Here is a 16907-nt window from a genome sequence, read left to right on the forward strand (position 1 = left end):
TTGAATCCAGTCTACTGCCCTTTGACACAACCTCTATCTTTCCCCACTGTCATCCTCTCTGTTCAATAAAGTCCCCCCCCCCCCAAATATTTTAAAAAGAAGTGACTTAAGATAATTGAATTATGGAGGATAAAAATCAATATAGGATAACATGAGAGATTAGTATGTGTGTTAATACACGCAGGCCTGCTACTATCCTTGTCATATGAGGGTTTGGTCTCTGATAACGTATGATCTGATAATGTCACATGAAGATATGAGTGCATCTGCAAACCAAAATGCCCATGGTCTTGTGCCAATACAAGATTCTGTACATTATATTACTCAATATCATTTGTTAAGATTCCTGGGGACAAATTAGTAAATCATATTTTATTCAGGGAGTTGAGAATTTACAGTAGGGGCATATAAAAACACCCCGACTTTAGTGACTTCATCATCTGAAAATTACAATCAGATATAACCAAATAGAAAAGTGACCAAATCCTGTCACCTCAATAAGTGTGTTTCTAGTAGAGGGTGGAGAGGGAGCAGGCAGAACAAAGACACCCAGGCTCAGACAGGTGCATTACAAAGTCCCGTCCCAGAAAGAGAAGAACATCTGATAAAGCATAAAATTAGATTTGTTTTCTCCAAAGGCACAATATGTACAGCTATTTCACGTACACTGTAAACGTCGTTAAAGTGCACCATCCTATACATTCTCATACTTGATCGTGTGATATGATGTTTTACAAGATGCACAGACTGTGTGTCATGCCCTTGATTTGACCTGGTCTGTTCATGTCCAATTGATTAACTATCTGTTTTTATCCCATGTGTAGGTATGACAGATATTCCCTTCAATCAAGTTGTGTGCTTCAAGCTCAAAAACAAAGATTCAATGAGTGTAAACTAAGGATATTGACACACTTAAGAACAGCATACAGGTAACTGCCAGAATAAAGAAAGCACAAGTAAATTAGGGATACAAAGTATATTGAAAGCAGGTGCTTCCAAACAGGTGTGGTTCCTCAGTTAATTAAGCAATTAACATCCCATCATTTTTAGGGTCATGTATAAAATGCCCAGTTACCCATTATTTTGGCTACCATGGCTAGAAGAAGAGATCTCAGTTTATCTGAAAGAGGGGTCTCAAAGGAGCATGGGTTTTTTAAAAGGGTGTGTCTCAGTCACCAGATCTCAACCCAATTGAACACTTATGGGAGATTCTGGAGCGGCGCCTGAGACGGCGTTTTCTACCACCATAAACAAAACAAAAAACTATGGAATTTCTCGTGGAAGAATGGTGTCGCATCCCTCCAGTATAGTTCCAGATACTTGTAGAATCTATATCAAGGTGCTTTGAAGCTGTTCTGGCAGCTCGTGGTGACCCAACCCCTTATTAAGACGCTTTCTGTTGGTGTTTCCTTTATTTTGTCAGTTACCTGTGTCGTGGATCCGTATAAATAACAATATAAACACATACATGGATGTGAATGTTATGTGATGTTCAAATGAGTCATATTAGTGACAGTTATGAGGTTAAAGTGTTATTTGTTAGGAGGTTTATCTTTCGAATTACGTTTTCAATCTTGAATGGCTCCTAATTTGTAACCTAATGGTTTCCAGTCCAATATTGAATAAGTTAAAGGTGGCAGATAAAAAAGATGTGGGGGTTAATTACTACGATGAAACTCCTTCAACCAATTCAACATGAAGATGAACAGTTGTTTGTTTTGTTGTTGTTGCAATACATGTTATTCATTGAAAAGTAATTCATGATTAAATAAATGTTAGAATTCCACAACGGATACATAAAGTAACAGGATTCATTGTTACATATTTAATTTAAAACATGATCTATTAAAATGAGCTTTAAGATGCAAGAGTGGATTAGTCTTTGTGCTTGTCCTGTCCACTGATTGACATATCCTTATCCAGAATAGAGGCTGGAAGGGTTCCTAAGGAGCACCAGAACACATACACACACTCACAGACACACTTGCAGACAGTTTGTGCCTCCACACCATCCTCGGCTTAAGCAAATTCCAGGGGGGATTCTTGGACAGTGTTGGGTCCCCATGATGACCCGGGATTAACTGAAGGCCTTGGTGAGGGGACTGATGGACTAATGGAGGCCCATGAGTAGGCCTTCAGTTTGGAGCAGGTAGCTTCTCAGGAGGGAAAGGACTGAGGGTGGCTGCTACTCACAGGCCAGCTTGCTGTCAAAGCTGGAGAGAGCAATGGCGAAGGCTTGGAGGGCACACATAGGGTAGTTATAGTCCATGGTGAATACATCCTCCGCAACCCGCCCAAACTGCATCACAATGTAGTCCGCTAAAGGGGCGAGGAAGAAACAGAAAACAAAGAAGTGATAACTTGATAAATGTGAGTTTTTAGTTAGGTAAAACAATATAAACTATCATTACTCAAATAAAAGTTTATTTGATTTATTTGGCGTACACAGATTAGCAGATGTTAAAGCAGGTGCAGACTTCATCTGCACGTCGCTCCAACGGGTAGTATAACTTTTTCATTATATTTCATTATATCACAACGGTTTGATTTGTCTTATCTTAGCAATTTCTTCTCAGCTAGCTACATAGCCGTCTTTGTATCAAAGATAATTGCGTAATTATCGTATTTCGCCGTCCTAACGTAGTCTTCACTAGCCAGCTAGCTAACGTCCACTGATTAGCTGCACTGGAGAAACTATTACACTCAACTGAACGACTTGATTAGTTTAGTGTTAGCTAGCTACATAGCTGTCTTTGCTGTCTTCGTATCATCGTATCCAAGATAATTGTGTTGTTTAGGTTTAGAGTGTGTAGTCTTAGAGTGATTATCTTAATTTACCGAGGTTAGCTAGCCAGCTATTTGTCGTCCTTAACGTAGGTGACTCTGCTAGCTAGCCAACAGCTAGCCAACGCTAGCCAACGTCTTCTGTATAGAACTCAACTACCCGGTCGCACTCACAGGTAGTATCACATTTTCACTTCATTTCATTACAGTACAACGGTTTGATTTGTTTGATCGTAGCTAGCTACTTAGCTAGCTACATAGCCGTCTTTGTATCAAAGATAATTGTGTAGTCTAGAGCGATTTTCTAGGTTCGCTAGCCATCTATTGTCGTTCTTTTAACGCAACGTAACGTAAACAACACTGCTAGCTAGCCTGCTAGCCCCCGAATAGCAACACTGCAGAAACTATTACACTCAACGGAACGACTTGATTAGTGTAGTGTCAACAACGCACCCACTGCCAGCTGGCCTACTTCAGCAGTACTGTATCATTTTAATCATTTTAGTCAATAAGATTCTTGCTACGTAGCTTAACTTTCTGAACATTCGAGACGTGTAGTCCACTTGTCATTCCAATCTCCTTTGCATTAGCGTAGCCTCTTCTGTAGCCTGTCAACTATGTGTCTGTTTATCCCTGTTCTCTCCTCTCTGCACAGACCATACAAACGCTCCTCACCGCGTGGCCGCGGCCACCCTACTCTGGTGGTCCCAGCGCGCACGACCCACGTGGAGTTCCAGGTCTCCGGTAGCCTCTGGAACTGCCAATCTGCGGTCAACAAGGCAGAGTTCATCTCAGCCTATGCCTCCCTCCAGTCCCTCGACTTCTTGGCACTGACGGAAACATGGATCACCACAGACAACACTGCTACTCCTACTGCTCTCTCTTCGTCCGCCCACGTGTTCTCGCACACCCCGAGAGCGTCTGGTCAGCGGGGTGGTGGCACCGGGATCCTCATCTCTCCCAAGTGGTCATTCTCTCTTTCTCCCCTTACCCATCTGTCTATCGCCTCCTTTGAATTCCATGCTGTCACAGTTACTAGCCCTTTCAAGCTTAACATCCTTATCATTTATCGCCCTCCAGGTTCCCCCGGAGAGTTCATCAATGAGCTTGATGCCTTGATAAGCTCCTTTCCTGAGGACGGCTCACCTCTCACAGTTCTGGGCGACTTTAACCTCCCCACGTCTACCTTTGACTCTTTCCTCTCTGCCTCCTTCTTTCCACTCCTCTCCTCTTTTGACCTCACCCTCTCACCTTCCCCCTACTCACAAGGCAGGCAATACGCTCGACCTCATCTTTACTAGATGCTGTTCTTCCACTAACCTCATTGCAACTCCCCTCCAAGTCTCCGACCACTGCCTTGTATCCTTTTCCCTCTCGCTCTCATCCAACACCTCCCACACTGCCCCTACTCGGATGGTATCGCGCCGTCCCAACCTTCGCTCTCTCTCCCCGCTACTCTCTCCTCTTCCATCCTATCATCTCTTCCCTCCGCTCAAACCTTCTCCCACCTATCTCCTGATTCTGCCTCCTCAACCCTCCTCTCCTCCCTCTCTGCATCCCTTGACTCTCTATGTCCCCTATCCTCCAGGCCGGCTCGGTCCTCCCTCCCGCTCCGTGGCTCGATGACTCATTGCGAGCTCACAGAACAGGGCTCCGGGCAGCCGAGCGGAAATGGAGGAAAACTCGCCTCCCTGCGGACCTGGCATCCTTTCACTCCCTCCTCTCTACATTTTCCTCCTCTGTATCTGCTGCTAAAGCCACTTTCTACCACGCTAAATTCCAAGCATCTGCCTCTAACCCTAGGAAGCTCTTTGCCACCTTCTCCTCCCTCCTGAATCCTCCGCCCCCTCCCCCCCCCCCTCTCTGCAGATGACTTCGTCAACCATTTTGAAAGAATTTTGAAAGAAGGTCGACGACATCCGATCCTCGTTTGCTAAGTCAAACGACACCGCTGGTTCTGCTCACACTGCCCTACCCTGTGCTCTGACCTCTTTCTCCCCTCTCTCTCCAGATGAAATCTCGCGTCTTGTGACGGCCGGCCGCCCAACAACCTGCCCGCTTGACCCTATCCCCTCCTCTCTTCTCCAGACCATTTCCGGAGACCTTCTCCCTTACCTCACCTCGCTCATCAACTCATCCCTGACCGTTGGCTACGTCCCTTCCGTCTTCAAGAGAGCGAGAGTTGCACCCCTTCTGAAAAAACCTACACTCGATCCCTCCGATGTCAACAATTACAGACCAGTATCCCTTCTTTCTTTTCTCTCCAAAACTTTTGAACGTGCCGTCCTTGGCCAGCTCTCCCGCTATCTCTCTCTGAATGACCTTCTTGATCCAAATCAGTCAGGTTTCAAGACTAGTCATTCAACTGAGACTGCTCTCCTCTGTATCACGGAGGCGCTCCGCACTGCTAAAGCTAACTCTCTCTCCTCTGCTCTCATCCTTCTAGATCTATCGGCTGCCTTCGATACTGTGAACCATCAGATCCTCCTCTCCACCCTCTCCGAGTTGGGCATCTCCGGCGCGGCCCACGCTTGGATTGCGTCCTACCTGACAGGTCGCTCCTACCAGGTGGCGTGGCGAGAATCTGTCTCCTCACCACGCGCTCTCACCACTGGTGTCCCCCAGGGCTCTGTTCTTGGCCCTCTCCTATTCTCGCTATACACCAAGTCACTTGGCTCTGTCATAACCTCACATGGTCTCTCTTATCATTGCTATGCAGACGAAACACAATTAATCTTCTCCTTTCCCCCTTCTGATGACCAGGTGGCGAATCGCATCTCTGCATGTCTGGCAGACATATCAGTGTGGATGACGGATCACCACCTCAAGCTGAACCTCGGCAAGACGGAGCTGCTCTTCCTCCCGGGGAAGGACTGCCCGTTCCATGATCTCGCCATCACGGTTGACAACTCCATTGTGTCCTCCTCCCAGAGCGCCAAGAACCTTGGCGTGATCCTGGACAACACCCTGTCGTTCTCAACTAACATCAAGGCGGTGGCCCGTTCCTGTAGGTTCATGCTCTACAACATCCGCAGAGTACGACCCTGCCTCACACAGGAAGCGGCGCAGGTCCTAATCCAGGCACTTGTCATCTCCCGTCTGGATTACTGCAACTCGCTGTTGGCTGGGCTCCCTGCCTGTGCCATTAAACCCCTTCAACTCATCCAGAACGCCGCAGCCCGTCTGGTGTTCAACCTTCCCAAGTTCTCTCACGTCACCCCGCTCCTCCGTTCTCTCCACTGGCTTCCAGTTGAAGCTCGCATCCGCTACAAGACCATGGTGCTTGCCTACGGAGCTGTGAGGGGAACGGCACCTCAGTACCTCCAGGCTCTGATCAGGCCCTACACCCAAACAAGGGCACTGCGTTCATCCACCTCTGGCCTGCTCGCCTCCCTACCACTGAGGAAGTACAGCTCCCGCTCAGCCCAGTCAAAACTGTTCGCTGCCCTGGCCCCCCAATGGTGGAACAAACTCCCTCACGACGCCAGGACAGCGGAGTCAATCACCACCTTCCGGAGACACCTGAAACCCCACCTCTTTAAGGTATACCTAGGATAGGTTAAGTAATCCCTCTCACCCCACCCCCCCTAAGTTTTAGATGCACTATTGTTAAGTGACTGTCCCACTGGATGTCATAAGGTGAATGCACCAATTTGTAAGTCGCTCTGGATAAGAGCGTCTGCTAAATGACTTAAATGTAATGTAATGTAAAAAATATCACTTTAAAAGAAGGGAGTGAAATTATGTTTCTTGAATAAGTAAAAATATGCAGAATAAAAACCGGTATGCCAGATTCAGAGAATGACATAAATATAGGATAACATGAGAGATTAGTGTGTGTGTTAATGCTCGCAGGCCTGCTGCTATCTTTGCACTGTGCTCTGTACTTTATCTGCATACCAAAAGGCACCCTATTCCCTATATCAGGGATGGACAATTTCGATGGGGTTGGGGGCCACAAAATAGATCATTTTTACATTTTATAGTTAATTCCATGCAATTCTACACATTGCCATTGGTTGTAGAAAAAGTGTTGCAGTTTTAAAGCAAGTTTGCTAGTATTCTACATATTCTGCCATGGGGCAGAGAGGAAAATTAGCCGCTTTACAGCTAATTTCCCGCAATTTTACACAGTTTGCCATAGGGTGGAGAGAAATGTTTGCAGTTTTTAATATGATATTTGAGTGAGACTGACTAACAAAATCATTGCGGGCCCTCCAGCTGATAATTCAATAGCCGGCCGTAAAACTAATTTAGCAATCCCCCCCAAAAATTGGGGACATGGACTAATTGACTGACTATCAGTGACTGACATGAGAAGAGAAAAACTGCTGATGCACAACCACATTTCAAAATGACATCTTGTGTATTCTACTATTCTAACTCGCAACAGTAGGTTGAGACCCCGACTGATCAGAGGTCCTTCAAAAGGGGGGCCGCGCCGCCGGTTTCCCATCTCTGCCCTATATAGTGCACCACTTTTTTCATCAGTAGGGGATAGGATGCACAAAGTATATGACATGCAGGCAGTAAGAATCTGGAGAGCTCACGGTCATTGTCGTGGATGATCTGGAAATTCTTGACTGAGGCCTGAGTGACTCTGCCGTGGAAGTTGAGAACGTAGGACTGAGTGTCGTCGTTCCACACGGGGGTCTTGTTGTGAAGCTCGATCACACTCTCTGTGCTCTTGTTCTGCCACCGCGCCAGTAAAGACTCATGGTCCTGAGTGGCGAGAATAAGTCACAGACAGGTAAACCATTACTCAGGGCAACCAACTGAAACCACACCACCAGTCCCTAATATACTCTTCCTTCATTGAGGAATATTTTCTTTGACTTACATTCCGTGGGCAGATGGCGACTCTCTCATGGTCCATGTTCATTCCAGGAATGATGACACTCATTTTACGAGGTCCTTTGAACCCTAAAACATTGGTTTCCTGAAAAATAAGTATAGTGGACTTATATTATGGTCCAGTCTGTCAACCACAGTATGAGTCCTCGTTGATAATGTATCAGGTCAAAACCGTTGCCATTAAAATTGTGAGCACCAGGTGTCCCCCTGTTCCAACACTAATGCTCTGTGGCTTTGCCTAATAACCCCACAATATTGTATGTATTCTTCCAGGTTTGCCTCTTATATTTTATTTGCTATTATTTGTGTCTGACACACTGATGTCTCCCCAGATGAAGGCACTGTTATTAAGGGGCTACGGGGGCTGGTCCTAATGCCTGAGAGTAGTGCTCTGTGTGCGGTCTCTGTATGTATTTGACCTTGCTTGCCTCTCCTCTCTTATTTGTGTCTGACACGTCCATGTCTCCCCCAGACTAAGACAACGCTAATTAGCTATGGGCCTGAGAGTAGCTCAATGTTTGCCTGTTTGTATCTGGGTAATAGACAACAGGACTCACATAGCAGACAGCTGCCAGCTCCTGCCGCAGGTTAGTAGCCTCTAGGCTGGAGGTTGTCTTCCCAGGGTTCTGTCCACTGTCATACACTGTAAACTTGGTTCCCATGAGGTTGGACCTGTAGAGAAGAGAAAACACACTGAGGATACAGAGGGACTGGGAGAGTATGCCATGCCATACTAAAGGGTCAAGGAGCCATTGAGACAGATGAAGGCAGTGGCCATTATCCCTAATCAGCCACCTCCTGGAGCCCATCCTACCATCAGACTCAATGAGTAGGAAAAAGGTTCCGCTAATCAACCTTAAGAAAACAATAGATTTGTATCCAGCCCATGATGCGCAATCAATGTAAATGGTTTACATCATCATCATCATCGTCTTTAATGACTCTGTCATCAAAAGTCACCATCTCATTATTTCAAATTACAATGAGTAATTATCATATCTTACAGTACATGCAATCGTGGTATTTATAGTATTGCCATTGTAAATTAATTAATTAAAACAGCATTATTTTGTTATGAGCTGTCAAAATAAATAATTGTATGGCTATAAACAGTTGGAGAGGGTTAGATGAGATGTCTGCACAGCTAGGTTGAATAATGGCTCATATCTCTGTTAATCCCTTTGCCTCAATCACAACTGGAACCCCTAATGGCAGATTGGACGGCTCTTAAAGGTCAATTGAAAAGTCAGGAGCTCATTTGTGCGGCTTGTCCATGACTCTCACAAGTGGCAGGTGAAAGGTCAGCTGCTCTTCTCAATCCAGCTCTCCATCAGTCAAGTGTTACGGTGATGATAGAGGCGTGAGGAGCGAGAGGGATGAGAGGCGTGGAGGGGAGCGTAGCCTATCGACCAGCAGAAGCAGCCAGTACACCAGATTAATGAAGCACGTGGCCAAGCCATGTTTGATTAGACTACCTGGAGGGCTCTCTCTGTGGAGCCACTGTGCTGTGGCAGAGCTGATGCTATCTCTAAGGAGCCCTGATGTCACTGCCTTCCTGGAAATCAAAGCCTGGAGCCCCGACACTATTCTATACTAACACAGACAGTAAGCAGGCCCAGACAATATGTGACCGGTAACAGGATCGGGGGCATTTGAGGCTAGTTCCTACTTCATAGCAGGGCCGTTTGAATATATTTGTTGAGTTTTTTTGCACAAATGCCTTTTGAACATGTGAACTTTCATGTGCCTTAATCAAAAACTTGTACGGGAGCCGTAAATATGAATAAAAAATGTTGATTATGGAGAAAGCCCTGAGCTATATAGAATTTGTTCTTAACTGACTTGCCTAGTTAAATAAAGGTTAAATAAAATCAAATAAAAAAAGAATGACAGGATCCTTCCTTGCTAGCCATGATTGGTTGAGATAATGGAGCCAACCATGCTGAGGATTGCTGTCCTTGAGTTTACATGTCAATTCTGTGAAAAGAGATGGGTGGGGCTAAGTCTTAAGAGCGTGTGAATGATCCTGAATGGGCATAAAAAGAGCTCATTAGAAAACAAATCTGTTAAATTTGACATAAGCCCTCACAGTGAAATCTGGTCTCAGAAAGTACGTACTCATACCCCTTTACTTACTCCATATTTGGTTTTGTTTATCTTTCTTTCTCACCCATCTACACACAATACCCCATGATCTCCACCCGGCACAGCCAGAAGAGGACTGGCCACCCCTCATAGCCTGGTTCCTCTCTCGGTTTCTTCTTCGTATGATGTACAAAGGGCTTTATAAATACATTTGATTTGATGTCAAAGTAAAAATGTTTTCCGATTTTTTTGCAAATGTTTTGCAAATAAAATACAGAAATATCTCATTAACATAAGTATTCACACCCCTGAGTCAATACCTGTTAGAATCACCTTTGGCAGTGATTACAGAATCTTTCTGGGTAAATATATATGAGATTTGCACACATGGATTATACAATATTTGCACATTAAAAAAAATCTTCAAGCTAAAGTTGGTTGTTAATCATTGCTAGACAGCCATTTTCAAGTCTTGCCACAGATTTTCAACACGATTTAAGTCAAAACTGTAACTACGCCACTCAGGAACATTCAATGTTGTCTTGGTAAGCAACTCCGTGTGTATATTTGGCCTTGTGTTGTAGGTTATTGTCCTGCTGAAAGGTGAATTTGTCTCCCAGTGTCTGTTGGAAAGCAGAGTAAAATGATTTTGCCTGAGCTTAGCTCTATTCCACATATTTTTATCCCCAAAAACTCCCTAGTCCTTGTCGATAACAAGCATACCCATAAAATGATTCAGCCACCCCCTTGCTTGAAAATACGAAGAGTGGTACTCAGTGATGTGTTGGACTTGCCCCAAACATAACGCTTTGTATTCAGGACATAATGTACATTTCCTTGCCAATTTTCTTGTTTTACTTTAGTTCTTTACTGCAAACAGGATGCATGTTTTGGAATATTTTTTATTCTGTACAGGCTTCCTTCTTTTCACTCTGTCATTTAAGTTAGTATTGCAGAGTAACTACAATGTTGTTGATCCATCTTGAGTTCTATCACAACCATTAATTTCTGTAACTGTTTTAAAGTCACCTTTGGCCTCATGGAGAAATCCATGTGCGGTTTCCTTCTTGTCCGGCAACCGAGTTAGGAAGAATGCATGTATCTTTGTAGTGACTCAGTGTATTTATACCCCATCCAAAGTGTAATTAATAATTTCACCAGGCTCAAAAGGATACAGTGGGGCAGAAAAGTATTTAGTCAGCCACCAGTTGTGCAAGTTCTCCCACTTAAAAAGATGAGAGAGGCCTGTAATTTTCATCATAGGTACACTTCAACTATGACAGACAAAATGAGAAGAAAAAAAATCCAGAAAATCACATTGTAAGATTTTTAATGAATTTATTTGCAAGTTATGGTGGAAAATAAGTATTTGGTCAATAACAAAAGTTTCTCAATACTTTGTAATATACCCTTTTTTGGCAATGACAGAGGTCAAACATTTTCTGTAAGTCTTCTGCTGGTATTTTGGCCCATTCCTCCATGCAGATCTCCTCTAGAGCAGTGATGTTTTGGGGCTGTTGCTGGGCAACACGGACTTTCAACTCCCTCCAAAGATTTTCTATGGGGTTGAGATCTGAAGACTGGCTAGGCCACTCCAGGACCTTGAAATGCTTCTTACGAAGCCACTCCTTCGTTGCCCAGGCGGTGTGTTTGGGATCATTGTCATGCTGAAAGACCCAGCCACATTTCATCTTCAATGCCCTTGCTGATGGAAGGAGGTTTTCACTCAAAATCTCACGATACATGGCCCCATTCATTCTTTCCTTTACACGGATCAGTTGTCCTGGTCCCTTTGCAGAAAAACAGCCCCAAAGCATGATGTTTCCACCCCCATGCTTCACAGTAGGGATGGTGTTCTTTGGATGCAACTCAGCATTCTTTGTCCTCCAAAAACGACGAGTTGAGTTTTTACCAAAAAGTTATATTTTGGTTTCATCTGACCATATGACATTCTCCCAATCTTCTTCTGGATCATCCAAATGCTCTCTAGCAAACTTCCGACAGCCCTGGACATGTACTGGCTTAAGCAGGAGGACACGTCTGGCACTGCAGGATTTAAGTCCCTGGCGGCGTAGTGTGTTACTGATGGTAGGCTTTGTTACTTTGGTCCCAGCTCTCTGCAGGTCATTCACGAGGTCCCCCCGTGTGGTTCTGGGATTTTTGCTCACCGTTCTTGTGATCATTTTGACCCCACGGGGTGAAATCTTGCGTGGAGCCCCAGATCGAGGGAGATTATCAGTGGTCTTGTATGTCTTCCATTTCCTAGCTGCTTACCTATTGCAGATTCAGCCTTCCCAGCCTGATGCAGGTCTACAATTTTGTTTCTGGTGTCCTTTGACAGCTCTTTAGTCTTGGCCATAGTGGAGTTTGGAGTGTGACTGTTTGAGGTTGTGGACAGGTGTATTTTATACTGATAACAAGTTCAAACATGTGCCATTAATACAGGTAACAAGTGGAGGACAGAGGAGCCTCTAAAAAAATCCTACAATGTGATTTTCTGGATTTTTTTTCTCATTTCGTCTGTCATAGTTGAAGTGTACCTATGATGAAAATTATAGGCCTCTCTCATCTTTTTAAGTGGGAGAACTTGCACAATTGGTGGCTGACTAAATACTTTTTTGAGGGACCTTACAGATATGTGTGAGGTACAGATATGAGGTAGTCATTCGGAAATCATGTTAAACACAAAAGTTGCACACAAAGTGACTCCATGCAACTTATTTTATGACTTGTTAAGCAAATGTTTACTCCTGAACGTATTTAAGCTTCCCATAACAAAGGGGTTGAATACAGCTTTTCATTTTTTGAAATACATTGTGAACACTTTCTGAGCACAATAAAACATATTTTGCATCTTCAAAGTGGTAGTCATGTTGTGTAAATCAAATGATACAAACCCTCCCAAAATCCATTTTAATTCCAGGTAGTAAGATAGGAAAATTGCCATGGGGGTGAAAACTTTCGCAAGTCACTGTAGACATACTGTAGTCAGTGCAGACCCACCCACACATCCTTATATGAAGTGTCTGCCAGGGTGTGTAGGCTGCAACAGTGCCCCTCTCCCCTCTCCCCTCTCCCGTGTGCCCACAGGGTCTCTGTGTCCTTGTTTTAAATCAACCCTGGCCGCCAACACGCAGGTGTTGCTTCCTCATCCCAACAATGAGCGCTCAAACGGAAGTAATAAATCCAATTACTTTGTCTTCTCCAAGAGAACAGCCAGGTGTGGGTCTGCATAGCCCCCAATTCATTACAGCATATATCAAACAGCACATTCATTTAGCTACTCCAAAAAGGCAAACATTCTTCTTGCAAAATATATTTAAGGTTAGAGAATGTCATGGACTTGACAGATTAAGTATGAGCATGCACTCAGTAGCCTGCTCTACTCTACATTGTTGTAATACCTCTGCCCATAGTCCAACAGTCTGAAAGAGAAACAACAATCTTCTACAGATTCTTGGAAGGTAATCTGGATATCCCTTAATGACGGGCTCTTTATTGTGAAAATGGCAGCTGCAGCCCAGTGGTCAGAAGAAACAGCAGCAGACTCACTCACCTCAGCTTCCCGATGAAACTCTCCCCCCCTCGAGACAGATCAGTGGGATCGATGGAGATGAGGTAATTAGATGTTTTGCTCTTCTTTCTCTTCCTTCCAGCTAACAGGAACACCTATGGCAAGAACAAATCCAATTAGCAAAGCAACTTCATCAGAAACAACACCATCATCAATAAGCCCTGGGACATGAGCCTGCAACATTAGCTTCATCTAACCAGCTCCACTAAACAATCAAAGCATGGACTCCTTTCACAGCCTGTCACGGATGATTGGTAGTGCTAATTCATTGTGTAGTTTATGTAGTTTTTGTTCATAGGCAGAGGGCCAAGTACTGTCAGGATGGATGGTGGCCCCAAAGCAGTGCTGTTCAATTCTGGTCCTGGAGGGCAGAAACACTTCTGGTTTTTGTTTTGCACTCACCTGGTGTCCTAGGTCTATAATCAGTCCCTTAATAGAAGGAGAGGATGAAAAGCAGCAGTTATTTGGCCATACAGGACCGACATTGAACAGCTCTGCCCTAAAGGGTCACACTTTGCATTCTGTCAGTGTGGTAAGTATTTATCCTTCTGCTCTACACTCACCTTCTTCCCATCCTCCCTCTCCAGGTGGAGGTAGTAGGTAGGGTACATGCCTCGGTCCATGCCCTTCTTGTCTCTGGTGATCCTGCACTTCACCGTGATCCCCTGAGGGGCTGGTCTCAGGGTGAACTCTTCCAGGTCGTCCACGTCGATGGCCGGCTCACTGACGGGAGGGGTGGACGCTGAGGCTGCCTCCTGAGGGACAGAGGTAGACAGCCCATCAGCCCACACCATGTTCAAAACATCAGATTACCGGACCTACGGCAGTTCTGCTTCCCTTCCATTATAAAACGGTAATGGTTATTATAAAACATCCATTGGGGACTGAAACTACATTAGCACGTTGTGCTAAGAACCACGAGGCTGTGTAGACGCCATCTGGGTTTCAACAGGGGGTTAGATCCATATGGAAGTACAAGGCAGCGAGGAGACATGATTAACAGCCAAACGTATAGTAACAGACAGACTGTCTCAGCAGCTTGGTGACATGGTCAGGTGCTCAGGGTAGCTTCTGATGTCACTCCTGATGTCAGGTGCCTCTCTAAAGCCCCCAGTACACTAAGGAGTCACTTCCCCTCAACCTCCTCGAACCACAGGAGACTACACAGCCCACCGCCTCCTCTGACTAGCTCTACCTCTGAGTCAGACGGCAGGAGAGGAAACAGCAGAGAAAAACAGCCTGTTCTCACACCACATTTCCTGCAGGTTTAAAATATTCATACAAATAATAATCAGCAGTTATTTCAGCATATGACAGATGATGACAAGTCAGAAATACCAGAGCTAACCTAAGACTTAGTAGCCTGCCATTTTGTGGACTGTCATTTGTCTTTTCAGGGGGGTATTTTAAATAGCATTTCAAAACTGCCAGGGGGGCAAAGGGCCAGGGTATGTCAACTGCATGATAAAAAGCCATTCCAACAGGAATATTATATTCAGCTACCAAAGAGGTCAGCAAGGACATGATTAGGAGAGGCAGTTTGATATACACAAATTCCCCTTTCCCCTCTCAGATTGATTCATGAGACTGCTTATGTTCTGAGATCCAGGGAAAAAACTCCCATTTCCATTAGGTAAAACTATTCACATCAGAAGATGTCTGGGCTGCTTCCATGCATCAACAAACTACAGTTCAAATGACAATAATAAAGATACACAAGAGGAATAGGTTGAGCATAATGTAGCCCAAAACACAAAACTGCTCCGTGGTCATTCCCCAAATGGACTAATGGCTGAGCCCCGCTGAGCAGAGGAACAAAGCAAATAGAGGGTGCATTAGTGCACACTGTGTGTAAAGTAAAAGCTCCATTCAAGAGTCAGGAAACAATAGATGACCACAGAGCATCAGATAGTGTACCTTGCAGGACTTCTTGCTGGTGGCAGAGCCTGGCCGTGTGTTACTGTTGAGCTGAGAGGAACTGGAACTGACTTCATCTTCGTCATCCTCCTCTTCGTCAAAGTTCATACTACTAGAAATACCTTCAAACAGAAAATACATAATGTAATGGCATTGTCGTGCTCCTAGTAATGCTGTTTGAATAACAACAGAACTGTAAATGCATGCTGCACCATACACCAAGCACTGTACACAAAGATACAACACACAGGAACATAGACACAAGCCTGTTCTGAAACATCAGTTCATGGAGAGGTTTGGATACACTACTGTAAGTCTAGAGGCATGGTAGTGTTCTGGGTAGAGTCTGAACTGTATAAGGCTCTCTCTCCAACAGGGAAAGAACCATGAAAAGCTGCCAATACACACCTGTAGCGTGCTCACTAAAAGCATCACAACATGAGCCTCAGGTCATAGCATACCTGCTGCTTCCTGAATTGGTTGGTTGCCCATGACAATTTTAAAGAAAGGCGTATCTGTCACTGTACAGTATGTTTTCAGCTATCAAAAGGTGGTGGAAACTGGAACCAGGAGGGACAAAACAAGTGGAGTACTGTTGATATTTTCAGTAAGGTGGAACCAGGAGGGGCAAAACAAGTGGAGTACTGTTGATATTTTCAGTAAGGTGTTATTCATGATGTAATAAGCATGATGTTACTGTTTAGTTGACTTAGATGTTATTGTTCAGTTGGCAAAGATCTCAGGGGAAAGGAGAGCTGTATTTAACAGGTCTTACTGTATAATAAATCCAAGGTCCTCACAATCTCATAATCTCAGACCAATCACTGCATGATTGGAGAGGACAAGTGCCAATCACTCTCTGACCTGTGTTTCAGACCAATCGAAGCCACAGAGGGACTGTACATGTACACAGATCAGGCTGGAGGCCAGGGATAGGCCTATATGTATTGATACCTTTCTTAAGCATGGTGACCCTCAGGTCCTGCTTGCCCTGTGGCTGAGCACTGATCACAGCATCTCCCTCACTCCCCTCCTCCACGGCCCAGTGACCCACCGTCATGATCTGGATCTGGCCCTCTTCCTGGAAGGACGCCGGCCCATCGAGTCCTGCCACACCACCACACCCAACCAGCCCCATCAGGGTCAGACCTCCATAGTCGTACAGTAACAGTAGTAACACACATGCATTAGATCATGCACAAACATACTGTAATGTGTCAAAACTCACACATAACATGCCTAAATGCACGCAAACATGACATGGAGAATGAATGGAAATATGTTGGAAAAAAACTCAAACTACAGTATAAGTAAATGGAGTCGAGTAGATGACATTTGCCTGGGTAATAGGGGTCATGCAGTGAGATTCAGATTTGAACGCCTTTGTGGGTTGATGTGGTATATTTTCGGCATGACTCTTAAGACTTCCGCTGCTTCTTAGCCATTCAATTAGCCTGCGTAACAGGGCAGAACATGATGTCCCTGCTGCTACAGTCAGCTACTGACTCAGCCAATCACGCACCAGATTACTAATCCCTTTCACACGAATGGAGTGGTCGGGGGCCTCATTTATAAACTGTGCGTATGTACAAAATATACCCCAAAACATGCGTATGCCAGTCTTCATACAAAAGTTAACTTGACATGAGAATGTGGTCACCTTCCTGCAAACTTTAGACCATGTGTACGCACA

General features: G+C 44.7%; 1 protein-coding gene across 4 annotated transcripts in view; it reads right to left on the reverse strand.

Annotated features, from left to right (window-relative positions):
• Positions 1-1186: 1186 nt before the first annotated feature.
• Positions 1187-16907, reverse strand: part of tub (TUB bipartite transcription factor) — a 114592-nt gene continuing 98871 nt past the window's right edge. For 3 of the 4 annotated variants that reach the window (XM_046345742.1, XM_046345744.1, XM_046345743.1), the window contains 8 exons: positions 16169-16321; positions 15215-15336; positions 13861-14052; positions 13280-13392; positions 8196-8310; positions 7625-7723; positions 7335-7506; positions 1187-2319 (listed from right to left, as the gene is read on the reverse strand). In XM_046345742.1, coding sequence (XP_046201698.1) covers positions 2186-2319; positions 7335-7506; positions 7625-7723; positions 8196-8310; positions 13280-13392; positions 13861-14052; positions 15215-15336; positions 16169-16321 — 1100 coding nt within the window. In that variant the 3' untranslated portion in view covers positions 1187-2185. The remainder of the gene's footprint in view (positions 2320-7334; positions 7507-7624; positions 7724-8195; positions 8311-13279; positions 13393-13860; positions 14053-15214; positions 15337-16168; positions 16322-16907) is intronic. The other variant, XM_046345745.1, reaches the window with a different exon arrangement.

This window comes from Oncorhynchus gorbuscha, linkage group LG04 (assembly GCF_021184085.1).
Source record: "Oncorhynchus gorbuscha isolate QuinsamMale2020 ecotype Even-year linkage group LG04, OgorEven_v1.0, whole genome shotgun sequence".
Classification (NCBI taxonomy): Eukaryota; Metazoa; Chordata; class Actinopteri; order Salmoniformes; family Salmonidae; genus Oncorhynchus; species Oncorhynchus gorbuscha.